This window comes from Linepithema humile, chromosome 7 (assembly GCF_040581485.1).
Source record: "Linepithema humile isolate Giens D197 chromosome 7, Lhum_UNIL_v1.0, whole genome shotgun sequence".
Taxonomy (NCBI): Eukaryota; Metazoa; Arthropoda; class Insecta; order Hymenoptera; family Formicidae; genus Linepithema; species Linepithema humile.
Genome location: NC_090134.1, coordinates 3,949,033 through 3,962,306, shown reverse-complemented (window position 1 = coordinate 3,962,306; position 13,274 = coordinate 3,949,033). Strand labels below are relative to the sequence as shown.

At 30.2% G+C, this 13,274-nt stretch overlaps 5 protein-coding genes and 1 long non-coding RNA gene across 7 annotated transcripts; 2 read left to right on the top strand and 4 right to left on the bottom strand.

Annotated features, from left to right (window-relative positions):
• Positions 1-9: 9 nt before the first annotated feature.
• LOC105668469 (death-associated protein 1) lies at positions 10-2,890 on the bottom strand. Its single transcript, XM_012360885.2, has 3 exons — positions 2,696-2,890; positions 2,437-2,536; positions 10-1,101 (listed from the first exon to the last, which is right to left on the bottom strand). Exons 1-3 carry the CDS (start codon positions 2,745-2,747, stop codon positions 942-944), a joined length of 312 nt encoding a protein of 103 aa, XP_012216308.1. The 5' UTR covers positions 2,748-2,890; the 3' UTR covers positions 10-941.
• Positions 2,891-3,315: 425 nt separating this feature from the next.
• Positions 3,316-4,848, bottom strand: Prosbeta5 (Proteasome beta5 subunit). Its single transcript, XM_012360881.2, has 5 exons — positions 4,653-4,848; positions 4,224-4,380; positions 3,928-4,140; positions 3,616-3,849; positions 3,316-3,481 (listed from the first exon to the last, which is right to left on the bottom strand). Exons 1-5 carry the CDS (start codon positions 4,794-4,796, stop codon positions 3,372-3,374), a joined length of 858 nt encoding a protein of 285 aa, XP_012216304.1. The 5' UTR covers positions 4,797-4,848; the 3' UTR covers positions 3,316-3,371.
• Positions 4,849-5,493: 645 nt separating this feature from the next.
• LOC137000979 (uncharacterized) lies at positions 5,494-6,226 on the bottom strand. Of its 2 annotated transcripts, none has more exons than XR_010891117.1 (2): positions 6,095-6,226; positions 5,494-5,606 (listed from the first exon to the last, which is right to left on the bottom strand). It is a non-coding gene; the product is annotated as an uncharacterized lncRNA (long non-coding RNA). The 2 variants fall into 2 exon arrangements; XR_010891116.1 differs by having other exon boundaries at positions 5,999-6,128.
• LOC105668467 (uncharacterized) lies at positions 6,163-7,339 on the top strand. The gene is made up of 3 exons (XM_012360882.2): positions 6,163-6,297; positions 6,749-6,905; positions 7,031-7,339. Exons 1-3 carry the CDS (start codon positions 6,166-6,168, stop codon positions 7,183-7,185), a joined length of 444 nt encoding a protein of 147 aa, XP_012216305.1. The 5' UTR covers positions 6,163-6,165; the 3' UTR covers positions 7,186-7,339.
• Positions 7,340-9,027: 1,688 nt separating this feature from the next.
• Positions 9,028-11,970, top strand: LOC105668246 (odorant receptor Or2-like). The gene is made up of 7 exons (XM_012360493.2): positions 9,028-9,058; positions 9,468-9,737; positions 9,941-10,409; positions 10,658-10,757; positions 10,877-10,996; positions 11,433-11,588; positions 11,805-11,970. The coding sequence occupies exons 1-7, from the start codon at positions 9,034-9,036 to the stop codon at positions 11,856-11,858; spliced, it is 1,194 nt and encodes a 397-aa protein (XP_012215916.2). The 5' UTR covers positions 9,028-9,033; the 3' UTR covers positions 11,859-11,970.
• Positions 11,971-12,228: 258 nt separating this feature from the next.
• On the bottom strand, positions 12,229-13,239 carry mRpL52 (mitochondrial ribosomal protein L52). The gene is made up of 4 exons (XM_012360496.2): positions 13,060-13,239; positions 12,806-12,872; positions 12,514-12,646; positions 12,229-12,438 (listed from the first exon to the last, which is right to left on the bottom strand). The coding sequence occupies exons 1-4, from the start codon at positions 13,103-13,105 to the stop codon at positions 12,277-12,279; spliced, it is 408 nt and encodes a 135-aa protein (XP_012215919.2). The 5' UTR covers positions 13,106-13,239; the 3' UTR covers positions 12,229-12,276.
• Positions 13,240-13,274: the final 35 nt, after the last annotated feature.

The following is a 13,274-nucleotide window of genomic DNA, read 5'->3' as shown; positions in this document are numbered from 1 at the left end:
TATGATTGGTAAGTTTTTTACATATATGAATGTTTATTCCCTCTTAAATGTTATACAAACTCGCCAACTGCGTTTCTCGTTCGACATTTACACGCTTAACACTTACGTTAACAAAATATCTCAATTCCACAAAATTTAAAATGATACGTCAAATTCCTATCGTACTGTCAAACGGATATAAAAAGAAAAATGAAAAGGATCGCAAAAGATTGAAACTGCAACTAAATGCGAAAGTACTATCACGAATGCACTGGTCCCGAAAAGAGCGCTTCACTTTGCATAATCATATTATGCAACGCACTTAATTGTAATATAACCATAGCAAACGATGGTCTAGTGGTAAAAGGAACATAAAAATTATAAAAGTAATATAAAAATGTGCGATAATGAGTTAAACGCATTTGCGAAAGCCCGTTAAATGCCGATACAGGAATCTCATGGCGTTAAAAATAATTTTTTTTTTTCGTTTTTAACAACAATATAGTAATCTCTTGTGAGGTGGCTTCAGCATACAAAATCGAGCTTTCTTAATCCTCTAACCGATACTCGTGCGAGTCCTGCTCGTCTCATTTTCAGAAACGGATCTAGCTCGTTAGCGTTTCACTAATTTTGCAAATTTGTTTTAAGTTTTTACACAAACTTTCTTGAAATTCAACAAATTTTATCGGAACAAAAACTTTTACGTATCTCTTTAAAAAAAAAAAGGATCTCGATCATCGGTTAAAGAATTAAGGATTGAGCAAAACAAATGCGTTACTGCGCATAGTCTAAGCTCTTCGATTGACTCCATAAAAACTCTTTTAAGTACGCTTATGTGTATATATACCTTATTTCCCTTATATATATTTATATATAATTATAATCTTTTTTTCTTGTAAACTCAACGGATGACTCTGTAGACCGAGGTCTACCAGCTCGGTGCATGATACACGAAGTTTGGTTCACTTTCTGGGCTGTTGAATGATGATGGGACGCGAACAATGCGCCGGTCGTGCGTCGTGCGTCGGCGTGGGCTTCTCGTGGAAGTGTTGCACAGCTTCTGGCGGAAAATCGGCGTTTCCTTTGGCCGGGGCACCACTGATCATTATAGTCTTCGGCGGGCTGCAATAATCAATTCCTTTTTCCGTTTATATATAATTTAAAACACGATAGCACGATATTGTGTTCGAAACATTTTGTTTTGTTTTCTCGATATTCGACACAATGAAGTATCAGTAAACATCGTTTTTGTTGCTGAATAAACGTAAAGGTATGCGCTCTATGAAGCAAGATGCTATTTCTGTGTGCGATACGCTATCGTTATCAATTGATTATATATATATAGTATCGTTACATATTAGAAACTTAATTGAAAAACAAGTTTGTATCTTTATTTATACTTTTTTAGTGTGCAAAATTGGAGAAAATTGTAATTTTTATTGTTGAAAAATGTGAGATTTTATTACGCAGTATTAGCATCAATTTTTTGGGGACGGGGAGATCTTATCTAATCTTTTGCAGTGCTTCATATAATTGGATTAATTCTCACCGTGTAAATATTTTTCAAATGTAACCTGCATTTATTTTCGATTGCGCAACATTGTGTTATATAAATGCAGAACGTCAATAATTTCGCTTATCGTCAGATTTGTAGTCGAACAGGAATGCCTTAATCGACAAAGGCACGTAAGTTTTACATCTTGCAATTTCTTTATCTTGTATTTAAAAATATAAAAGTGTTAATGAAAAAGATTTGAGACATCGCGAACGAGAGAACGTTTATAATCGTGGAAGCTAAAGAGCATCATAATTATGTAAATCAAAAGAAGAATAGTAATAAAAACCATTATAAAAAATAATATAATAAAATATATAAAAACTATTCAATCAAATTATAAAAAAATATAAGCAAATTATATAAAAAATATCGAAGACAATTTTACTAATTAATAACAATAACGTTTCATTTACTCTTATTTGGAATTATTTTTGTTTAGAAGAAAAAATCGCAATAACTTAACAATGACATTGAAAAAAATCTCAATATCTTTCATAATCACATCGAGTAACAGATGGTACAACTTTTAATAATTAATGATAAGATATTAAACTACATGGAAATTAAACCCTGTTAGAATATTAGAATATTAGATTACATTGACTAATTGATTTTAAATATTAAATTCGCAAGCAATTCTTATATATATATAATTTTGTGAACGGCCGAATAGTTTGAAATTTTCCGTCACACACATGGCCCCTCTCCGTTCTTTTTAAATCCGACGTACGTGACTCGGTGCCGTCATCTGCGGCCAGCTGCCGTGCCGGAGGGGGTCCTGATTTTGATTACCCGTCGCAAAAATGGATAATTGCAAAGTTTGACCGCGACGAAAAGGCCAATGTTTTGTTGCGGTCAAATTACGTCGCAATAACTGACTACAATTGACTATATCTTACCTGCTGGATGGTTTGCTCTCCTCAACGTCCTTGCTTGGCTTCGTCTCACGCTCATCCTTAGGCGTTTTATGCTGCGTTATCCTCATGCCGCCTGCTTTCACTGAAAGAGGCAAAATCGCGCGACAAGCGCAGCATAGCATTAGAAATTGCTTGGGCGAAAGACCGGTTCCCAAATCAACACGCATTCGACAGGTAGATCTCAACAGATCCGTAAACGCGCATTAACCTATTCCGCGTTTCGCAGCGGAGAATCGCTAACCTGCCGGGGGATGTCCACCTTTGAGTTTGCACTCATCTGCTCCGCTCGACATCTCGTTGTCCTTGCGTCGATTAAAACGTCCAATTCAATCAAATTCGCACTACAATATGTTGCTGCCGCTCGCAATTGCAACACGCACTGCTGCTGATCGGACGGCGATAGCGGCACTCGATGCCTTTGTATGCGCGCTTCTAAACGTGAAGGAGGGGGGATTTTACTACGTGCCATTTATACTCCGTTCGCGATATATTCGCCTTCTCGCTTTAAATATACTTACACGTGGCGAGATATATGATGTCATAAAACAAGATCTAATCTTGAAAAGAATGCAGCTGAAAATTTTAATTATAAATTTATATTTTTCTTTCAATTGTTTATTCCACTCATAAGTTTAACAGTATGTAATTCAATATTAATTTCCCTCCATAAGAAATAAAAAAATATGAATGTTTTCTTCTTTCCAAAAAATTCTTAATCTTAATAAAAAAAAGCCGAATGAAGTAGTTATATAATTGTGTACATCAAATGTACTTTAACAATAAGCATTACAATTATTTACTTGATGAAATATGTAGCAAGTGATAAATTAAATCACAATGATTCATTATAAATTACACAAATTGAAAATCATCTTGTTTTATTTTATAAATGATTTGCTTATACACACACATTAAATCTAGGAGGAGGTGCTTGGTATTGCTTCATTCTCAGCTTTATACGCATAATGCAGATCTTTGGAATCTTCATCCGAGATATGCACCCAGCCAGTGGATTTCATGTGATACACTGTAAAATAAAATTGATTAATTTTTAATTTGCTCTTTAGGCTTGTTCATCATAAAGAAAATAATGGAAATCAATATCTTTTTGACATTTTGATTTCATATAAATCAAACTAATATTAAATTTTTATAACTGACCTCTTATGATACCGCCAGAATACGCATCTCTGTGTGTAGCATGGTAAATTGATCTTCTTCCAAGCTCATAAGCTTGCTCGTCAGTTAAATCCCATTTGTAACCGGAATCGAGTACACCAAACGCAAACACGGATCCAGAACCTACGCTGAAAACTTTTCCTGGAGTACGAGTGCCCTCTGAATCGACATAATAAAGTCCAGGGCCTCGTTTGTCCCAACCAGCTAACATCATACCTATAAAATTATTTCCATAAACTTTCATGTTTCATGATACCTAGATTTTCAATCTGAGTATTAATTATTGTATCTTACCAATACTTAATCCCATTCCTTTGAAATTATAAATCATGTTTGACAACAATTTACTTGCAGCTGCAATAGAAATGCGTTCTCTATTTCTGAGTTCATACATGCGACATTGTCTCGCTAAAACACGATCCCAATAGACACAGTCAGCGGCACCACCAGCCAAAGTGCCGAGAAGATAGTCATTAATTTCCACTATTTTCTTCATTGTGGATGAGCCTAAAGAGAATAAAATAAAAATTAATCAATTTTCATCATACATATATAATACATTAGTTGAAATAACATATATTGTGCTTTACCGATAAACTGTCCTCCTGTTGCACGTGAATCCACTGCCAGGATGATACCACCTTGGTATTGAAAGCCTAAAGTGGTTGTACCATGATCAAATTTAATTTTTAAGTGTTTTCCAGTCTCATCCGTACCCTGAGCTATGCGACCCAGAGTTTCAGCTGGCTATAAGTACATAAATACATGTAAAAACTATGGAATTATACTAATCAATATTTTGACAATGATATGAAAGCACAAACATAGCATAGATGATGCTAAACAATAAAATAAAAAATATGAATATTAAATATAACTATTACTAATGAATATTGTAATGTAATGTAACAATTATATTATCAATTTGAAAAATTATAATAAAAGTTGAGTGCCATAAACTGTATATATGAACCATTGCATGAGGTTGCAAATTTACATAGCAATTTCTGTGCACTTACATTTATGAATGGCGGTACCGCCAGTTGGAGATTATTAGTAAAATTTCTGGTATATCCCTCGATCTCATTGGAAATCTTATCTTTGTCTTGCGAATAGCCAAAATCAACGTAAGAATTGATACCACAAATTTCGGCGAGCGCCATTTTTACTGAGCATTCACCATCAACTGCTTACAACTGCTTGTCATCGGCTCAGTTCTGTTTCATTCCGGTAGACGGCGTGAACATCGTGTTACAGTACATTCGATATTCATCGATAATCGATTTGTATATCGAACTGGTCAATTTATCACAAATCTGTAAACAAAACATTTCTTTTATGAAAAGTAAAATAATTGTTGTTTCCAATTCTTTTCTTGACTTCAACAATAAATAAATTATGAAAACAATTAGAAATACGCAAATATGTACTTGCATTAGATGATTGAATATGACGTTATGATACAAATGAATGGGTTATAAACTGTAAGTATATTTATTTTATATGAAATATTTTTTGAACAATACCACAAATAAATTGTATTTTATTTGTTACTAATTAATAATTTTTATTTTTTCTTGAAGTTAAAAATGCCACAGTTTTTAGACATGTTAATTTATTAATTTGTATATGTTAACATATTAATTTTTTATACAGTTATGTAAAGGATAAAGAATTTCCAAGAATATATAAGTTTGTAAGTATTGGAACAGCAATTAAGGATTTATTTAAAAACTCTATCACGATCGTACAAAGCATATCCATAAAGTTTCTAATAAAAGAAACATGCACTTGAAGCATTGTAACGTGTCAAGCGTTTGACTTGAATATCAATATACGGCCAATACTTTTTCGAGGGTCATCTGCAAGAATTTGTCGTCCAGGCACGACTTCATAAGTCGGATGGTGTGGCCGTGTCCGTACTATTACATTTCTCTTATCTGTATTCCATGGGGAAGAAACGTGATAAAACCCTACAATGAAGAAATCGTAAAAAAAACCGTGCATACACTCATCTTAAGCATATTACTCGATAGACGTAAGTTTTGTATCTTTAAAAGTACAATCAGATAAATCTCTATCATAAAAATCATGCTACATTAATAAACATTGATAAATTTGATATTCCATATATATAAATTAATTCATGTGCATATAAAAAAGATGGTTCTTTTATTTCAATATTTTTTAAGCTGAATAAATGCTACATGTAGATTTAAATATAATTATTTATATAATATTATAATTATTTATTATAAATATGTCAGAACAGAGTATATATAGAAACTTATGTTTAAACACATAATTTTTAGTATAAATATAGTGTGCACACAAGATAATAAAATTCATTAAATCTACGACATACGTGCTGACAGATTTCCCTTATTTGTATTCAACAGGAGAGAAACGTGGTAGGGCCATGGTGGAGAAATCACAAAAGAACCAGATAAGGCACACTGACCTTGGCGCACCACTCGAGGTGGTCTATAAAAGAGACGGACGCACCTCGTCACCCGATCAAACCGTACCAAAATGTCCCGTCTGATCATCGTCGTGCTCGGAGTTCTGGTGCTCCTGCAGATGGTCTCCGCCATAGATCTGTCCACAACTAAGAATGTTGAGATCGCATTTGCTGATACGGATACCGTGCCGAAAACAGCGTTGGTAAGATAAAATTGCTTGTCAAATATCTTACGATACCTGCATTTGGAAAAATTAAATATTTATGTACATAGTATAATTAAGACTAATCTTTTGCTCCAAGATGTATAATATATACAAACTATAAGATATATTCATGATTGCAATCTTAATTTTCATGTTAGACTCATTAATAAATTTAAAAAAATTCTGGAATTCTGAAACATGAGACAAATCCAATATATTTCGCTGATTTTTGACATTTAATACTAAAATAAAATTTTTCACATTCTTACTTTATGTAGTAAACGACTATTAATTTGAATCAATATTAAAATCTTATAAAAATATGATTATTAGTTTTTATAATGCAAAATAATGCAAGGAAACATGTTGCAAATAGTAATCTAGATAGACGCACACATCCTCGATTATTTTGAAAAAAATATTTTTGTTTTATGTCGTGTCTATTCAGAAAAATCTACTGCCTAATTCGTACGCCGCTGGATTTATTGGAAATCTCGAGATTGGAAGACGATATCCTGACGAAACAATTTTCCGCCGAGTTATCGAGTTTGACAATCCGACAAATACTGTTCAATCAAGTACCCTAACACTGACCGTCACTAATGGTAAGGAAATATTACATAACAAATTCATATAAATTAAATCTTGATTAATATGAATATATACATATTGGATATGCATGCCAAAAGAAGATACTTCTTAATTATTTTGAACATTTTTGTTTTTACAGGAATCATTCATTATGTTAGCGTAGTGAATGAAAGTGGCAGTTACGCGGTGGTATGTGACGAGGTGAACACCTTGGGATCATCCAGAGGGAACATTAATATCCGCGCCGCTGCCAAAACGAAATCCTATCTTACAGTAATCACAGCAGTACATTAAACAAGCATGTGCAAAAAGGAACAGCATTTATAGTTCGTGCATTTATAACAAAAAAAAATAAGAAAAATTGCTTTTTTTCCTTTCGCAAAAGAATTTTTCACTGTATCGTGTATCCTATATGAAAATAAAACAAATTCTGTTAAGTCAGCAATAATATCATGGTTAACGAATGTCGTCTACTTGCCCAAAAAAGGAAAACTTTTTATTTTTCAGCTTTTATAAAATATTATTAATACAAATGCAAAAGTATATTTTATAGCTAGACATGTAAAAATAGTTCATGAAACAGCGAAGGTGTGATTAATATTGTATAATAAATACTTGGATAATTCTTCTTGCAACTCACGTACCCGCGCAAGGTGCGTAAGCATTGTCACACGTAACAAATGTAAATTTCGTATATGCTATTTTCATGGCGTTACATCATGATATAAAGATTTTTCAAAGAACACAAACACAAATGCATTTCACAAAATAACTTTTGTCTTAAAATAGATTAAAAACAAATAATAATATGGAACATATGAGAGATATTTAATTTCAGAGATATATGCGATCTCACAAAATAATTTTTTTCTAAATATTTTGTCCCGAAATTTTTGGTCTGCTTTTAAGCTTTAAAAATCTATCAGTCTCGAAACTTAAGATGCACCATCTATCGATACGGACATACACATACACTTAGACGTTTGCATCCGAAAACGAATGTCGTGAAATTTCTTTTTCTGTTCATTTTTTACCGATAAAATCGTAAGCAAACAACTTAGCGAGTAGAAATGTCATCCCAGCATCTTGCCAAACCAGCTCATTAATGCGTTATTACAATTTTCTTTTAGAATCACTTTTTTTTCTTTGTTTGGTCAGCGTGCAAAACCGGATATCTCGGAACGAATTCTATTCTTCTTTTTAGAGCTGAGAACAAGAACTGAAAGAATCATTTGCATTTGATAATTCCTTAGAGTGTGAACATGGAATTTTTTCCTTGGAGCCTCTTTTGAAAGATATAAAAAATCATTTTTTCTACAACACGGATTATAATTATCCTTATAAATGTGTTTATACTTCACTTATTAGTAAATGAAGAAATCACTATATAAAGATTTTTATAGCATATATATTATTATTTCACGTATTATATATTTTTTACTTGTGGAAATGTTTCGGTTTAAAATTTACTTTATTAATCACGTTCGATTTTTATACATTCACTATTTAAGTTAACATCACATTACTGACAAACTCACTCTTTTGTCACTTAAATGTTACCCTTTTCTATCGTTCTCGTTATATGGCTATGTCACGACTGTCTTATGGAAATAATTCTGTAGTTAAGGATTCATTAATAATGCACTCTCACCAGATGTTCTAAGTGGCAATTTTTTTTTCAGTTGCAATACTTTGCAACAACGTAAAAAATACTGCAAGCTGCACATTTTCCACGAGTCTTCTGAAATTTTCAATAGTTTGCCTCGTTTCGTATCATCATAATTATGGTCGTAAGAAACTTTTGCATTGTTTCTGAAAATTTCTGCACGTGCATGGTCACAACTTTACATATATGAAGCAAAAAAAAAACCACGAAACAACGAAAAGTACGTTTCTGGCGGTCGATGAATTTCGAATACTCGTCTGCGTGCACTTGTCATTGTAATTTATTTATCAACCCTTTTTGGCAGATGAACGTTGACGAGACGATAATAACACCTTTCTGGCTGTTGTAATATTTACGACAGTACAATGTGCCTTCGCATTTCACGAATTTCGTTGAAAGCATGCGTGATAACAACACTCCAAAAGTGGGGATAATATTGTCAACGAAAGAAGATCAGTACCCCTTTGACGAATGACATGGATCGTTCAAATGGATATAATGGTGCTTCTTTCGTTATTTTTATAATGTTTAGTGTAAAATGATGTGCCCTTTCGTAACAATTTAACATTATTGCAACAAATTGCATTTAAATATCTTTTTTTTCGATAAATCTTTGAATACGCGATTGTGTGGTCTTATATAAAATTTATTAAAAAATGTCACACAAGAGTCGAATACTCAAGAAAATAATAACTAATCTAAAATCATTTTATATAATTAACATTCTAATTTAAAAATTTATTTTGAGAATAGAATTCATTAAGAATTCATTACTAAGAAATGTTGATACTTGAGTGCAACTAAACTTTGCTTGATTCATTGTGATATATTTTTTATATTACGTTAATATAGTGTGAAATAATATTAAAATAGAAAATTTTAATATATAAAAATTTGATTGATTACATAGATTTAGAATGGGCAATTGGTTTAAATCGCCGCATGTTGAAACTTGTTGGTTTGTGGCCACAAAATAGTACGATTTCGTATGAAGTCATATTCTCGAAATTTTGCTTGTTGTTTAACATTATCACGTTGATTTTCGTATTAACAATACCGGCTTTAGCATCGTTGATCAGAGTATGGGGTGATATGATACTGATGATAGATAACTTGCAATATACTCTACCTTTATTGATTACGATATTAAAAGTCTCCATTATGTGGTGCAAAAGAGAAGGTATATATCATTTTATAAATTATTAATAAATTATGTTTATCCTAAGATTTTAGATTTTTTACTATTCAATTTATAAATTGTTCATTATTAAACTTTCATCAAGATTATAACAAATATATTATTAAACGATCACTTAAGATTATACAAATTAAATTCCAAAATAAATTTGCAAAAAAGAATAATTTTATATATTGTCTTTGCAGCTTTATCGCCGCTAATTGACATGGTGATAAAAGACTGGACGAAAGTGAAAATGGAAGAAGAGCGAAATGTTATGCTAAAGCAAGCTAGAATCACTCGCATACTTGCGATGTGCGGAGGATTCATGATATTTCTTACACTCTTAATCACTTTCAGCTCTTTGTTTTTTGGACTGACGCTGAGGCACGTAACAAATTTAACTGATCCTGGAAAACCACTGCCACTTCAAACATATTACTTGCACGATGTGTCCAAGAGTCCGCAATTCGAGCTGACGTTCTTCACACAAGGAATCGCAGTAACCATATCTGGTCTCAGTTATACAGCAGTCGACAACTTTCTTGGACTATTACTTTTACACATATGCGGTCAAATAGAAAACCTGCATTTGCGATTATTGAATTTAGGAAAGAATTCGAATTTTATAGCAACTTTAAAATTCAACGTCAAGGATCACATTCGCTTGATCAGGTTTTCGTAAATGACTTATAATATGAATTAGTCAATCGTTATTTCTTTTTTTAAAGAAAAATTGAATTTGTTAAAGAATGTGAATTAAAGTAATTTTATAAAAATAAATATTATATATAGTATTAATTAATATTTTTATATTACTTAACTTATAATGACTAATTTCAAAGAAAATGTAAGAAGATATACTATCCAACTATATATTTTATAAATACCATATAAAATTTTATTATCTTTTGTTATTGTAGTTCCATTCAAATTATTGATAATACGTTCAACTTAATGCTGCTTGGTCTAATATTCTTTTTTGGTGTACTATTCTGTCTTCAAGGTTTTCTAATAATTAATGTACGTAAAAATAGATGAATAACAGTAATTTTCCTAAAACAAATATCGATAATTTGCAATATCAATCTTTCAAGTATAAAATAAATTTTATACTGTAAATCCGATTTACAATAATCTAGGTTCTTAAGCAAGGAGAAAACTTAACACTTTTACATTTCATTTGGTACATCTCCGCAAATGTATGTGTTTTACTGCACATGTGTCTTTACTGTGCGATCGGTGAATTTCTTGTGACACAAGTAAGTAAAATATTATTACTACAGTGGCTTTAATAATATATAGCGTGAGAGAGAGTTAATAAATTTATAAATTAATAATTCTATGATAATATATATCAGAATAAATGTTATAATTTTTGTGCAAACAAAAGTTATTGAATTAAAATATGTCTTGAAGACACAAATTTTAAAAATTGTATTTATTCTATGCATAATTTGACATGTATTTGACTTCATTGGCATGCCAATTTATTAATGCATAATTTGCAATCGAAATTAAAAGAATTATAATTTTTATAATTATTAGTCAGAAAATTGAAATGTCTGACTTTAAAATTGTGTTATAATTAATTGAAATAATTAACCTTTTCTTATTGACAAAAATTAGTCTTGTTCTTTCCAGTTAATTAAATTAATTTTTTAACAAATGTAAAATTAATATAACATATGTTTTCAGTCTGAAAAAATACATAGCGCCACGTATGAATACTTATGGTATACTTTGGAACCAAAAGCAGCAAAACATTTAATACTAGTCATGCTCCGCGCGAAGAAACCACTTTATATTACGGCAGGAAAAACGTTTCCAATGACAATGGCCACATTTTGCAATGTAAGTTGTGTATAATATATAAAATATAGTATCACCTGTCTTTTATTATTCTGAATATAGTATGAAATAATAATATTTTGATATCGTTAAATGCATTAAATGCATTAATTTTGATATTAAATTTATCTTATGATATTATCTTTGCAATTAATATATTTAAATATCGATAGTTTTTCATATTTTAATATTTCATCATAAAAAATCTAAATATTTCAGTTATTAAAAACATCAGCTGGCTATGTATCTGTGTTACTTGCTAATCGAGATTAAAAAACAACGCAATGTGTAGCTGGTACGTTAGCATATATTATAATGTAAAATTTAAAAATATGAATTATAAATATATAAATTTATATAAATACATTGCAATAAAAATATAGAAATGTTTATAGGATATTAGAAATACAATATATTTCTTGATACTTTTCTCTATAATTACATTTGAAAAAATGTTAGATTTATAATAACATTTTGAAAAATGTTATTATAAAAAAAAGTAAAAAAAAATATATTGTATTGCATTGTATTAAAGTATTTGCATTGAAATATTTTTTAATTAAGATATTGATCGGTATTGATCCTTAAATAGATTATCAATCGCGCGGGAAAAAAGAATAATAAGATAAACATGAAAACACAATCATATATAATATTTATATTTAAGTATATTACTTCCTAATTACAAAATCTATGCTTTTACCTTATTTACTGGGTTTTCAAGTAATAAATCTCTTTTAGGTTTCAATTTATTATCAAGGATTTGTTGTCTTCTTTGTTCATTCTCTTTCTGTAATTTAGCATGTCTTTCTACTGCATGATCTACCTCTCCTACTAATTTAATAATTTTTACCTATAATAGATACAATAAAAAATACAATAAAAATTGTTAACAAAATAATAATAATTACAATTTTGTTTTACATACTGCATATTCACTTTGTTTCTCTAAACGTGCTTTTGCTCTTATCCCAAGAGGTGTAGGTTTTCCATCTTTAAATGTATAATCAGGTAAATTTGTCAATGGGCCAAAAGTATTTGGATTTGATGTTAATCCACGTCTAAAATATATTTTGTATTAATTAACCTATACTTTATAAAGCTTAATATTTTATAGAAAAGGAAAGTTAAGTATAATTATTTCGTGTTAAATATATCAGAACAATATATATAGTATTTCATATACTAAATTACATATAAATAATTCTACAAATACATACTTTTCTCGCCATTTTTGGTTCAAATGTTGTACACAAGACTGGTGAAATCCATTAATTGTTATATAATCTGTAATACCAGATAATATGAAATATTAATGAAATATGTTCATTTATTATATTTAATACATAAATATAGCATAACAAACATATTTAATATATTATTTATTCTTAAAAATATATTATAATATGACTAATATATACACCAATTTTTTAACTTTTCAATAATACTAATTTATATGTCTAATAATACTAACTTATATGTCTTTCAATACGAAGTATAGTCCCAGTAATTGACATCATATTTGATGGTAAAACTATATTAATTGAGTGATAATTTTTATTTAACAACTTCTTTTTTATTTTTGTTTTCAATCTACTTCTTCCCACATAATCCCTTATAATACAGGTTATGTTATGTTAAATACACTAGATATCAGTTCTAGTGTTCTGTATTCATCCAGTGATACCA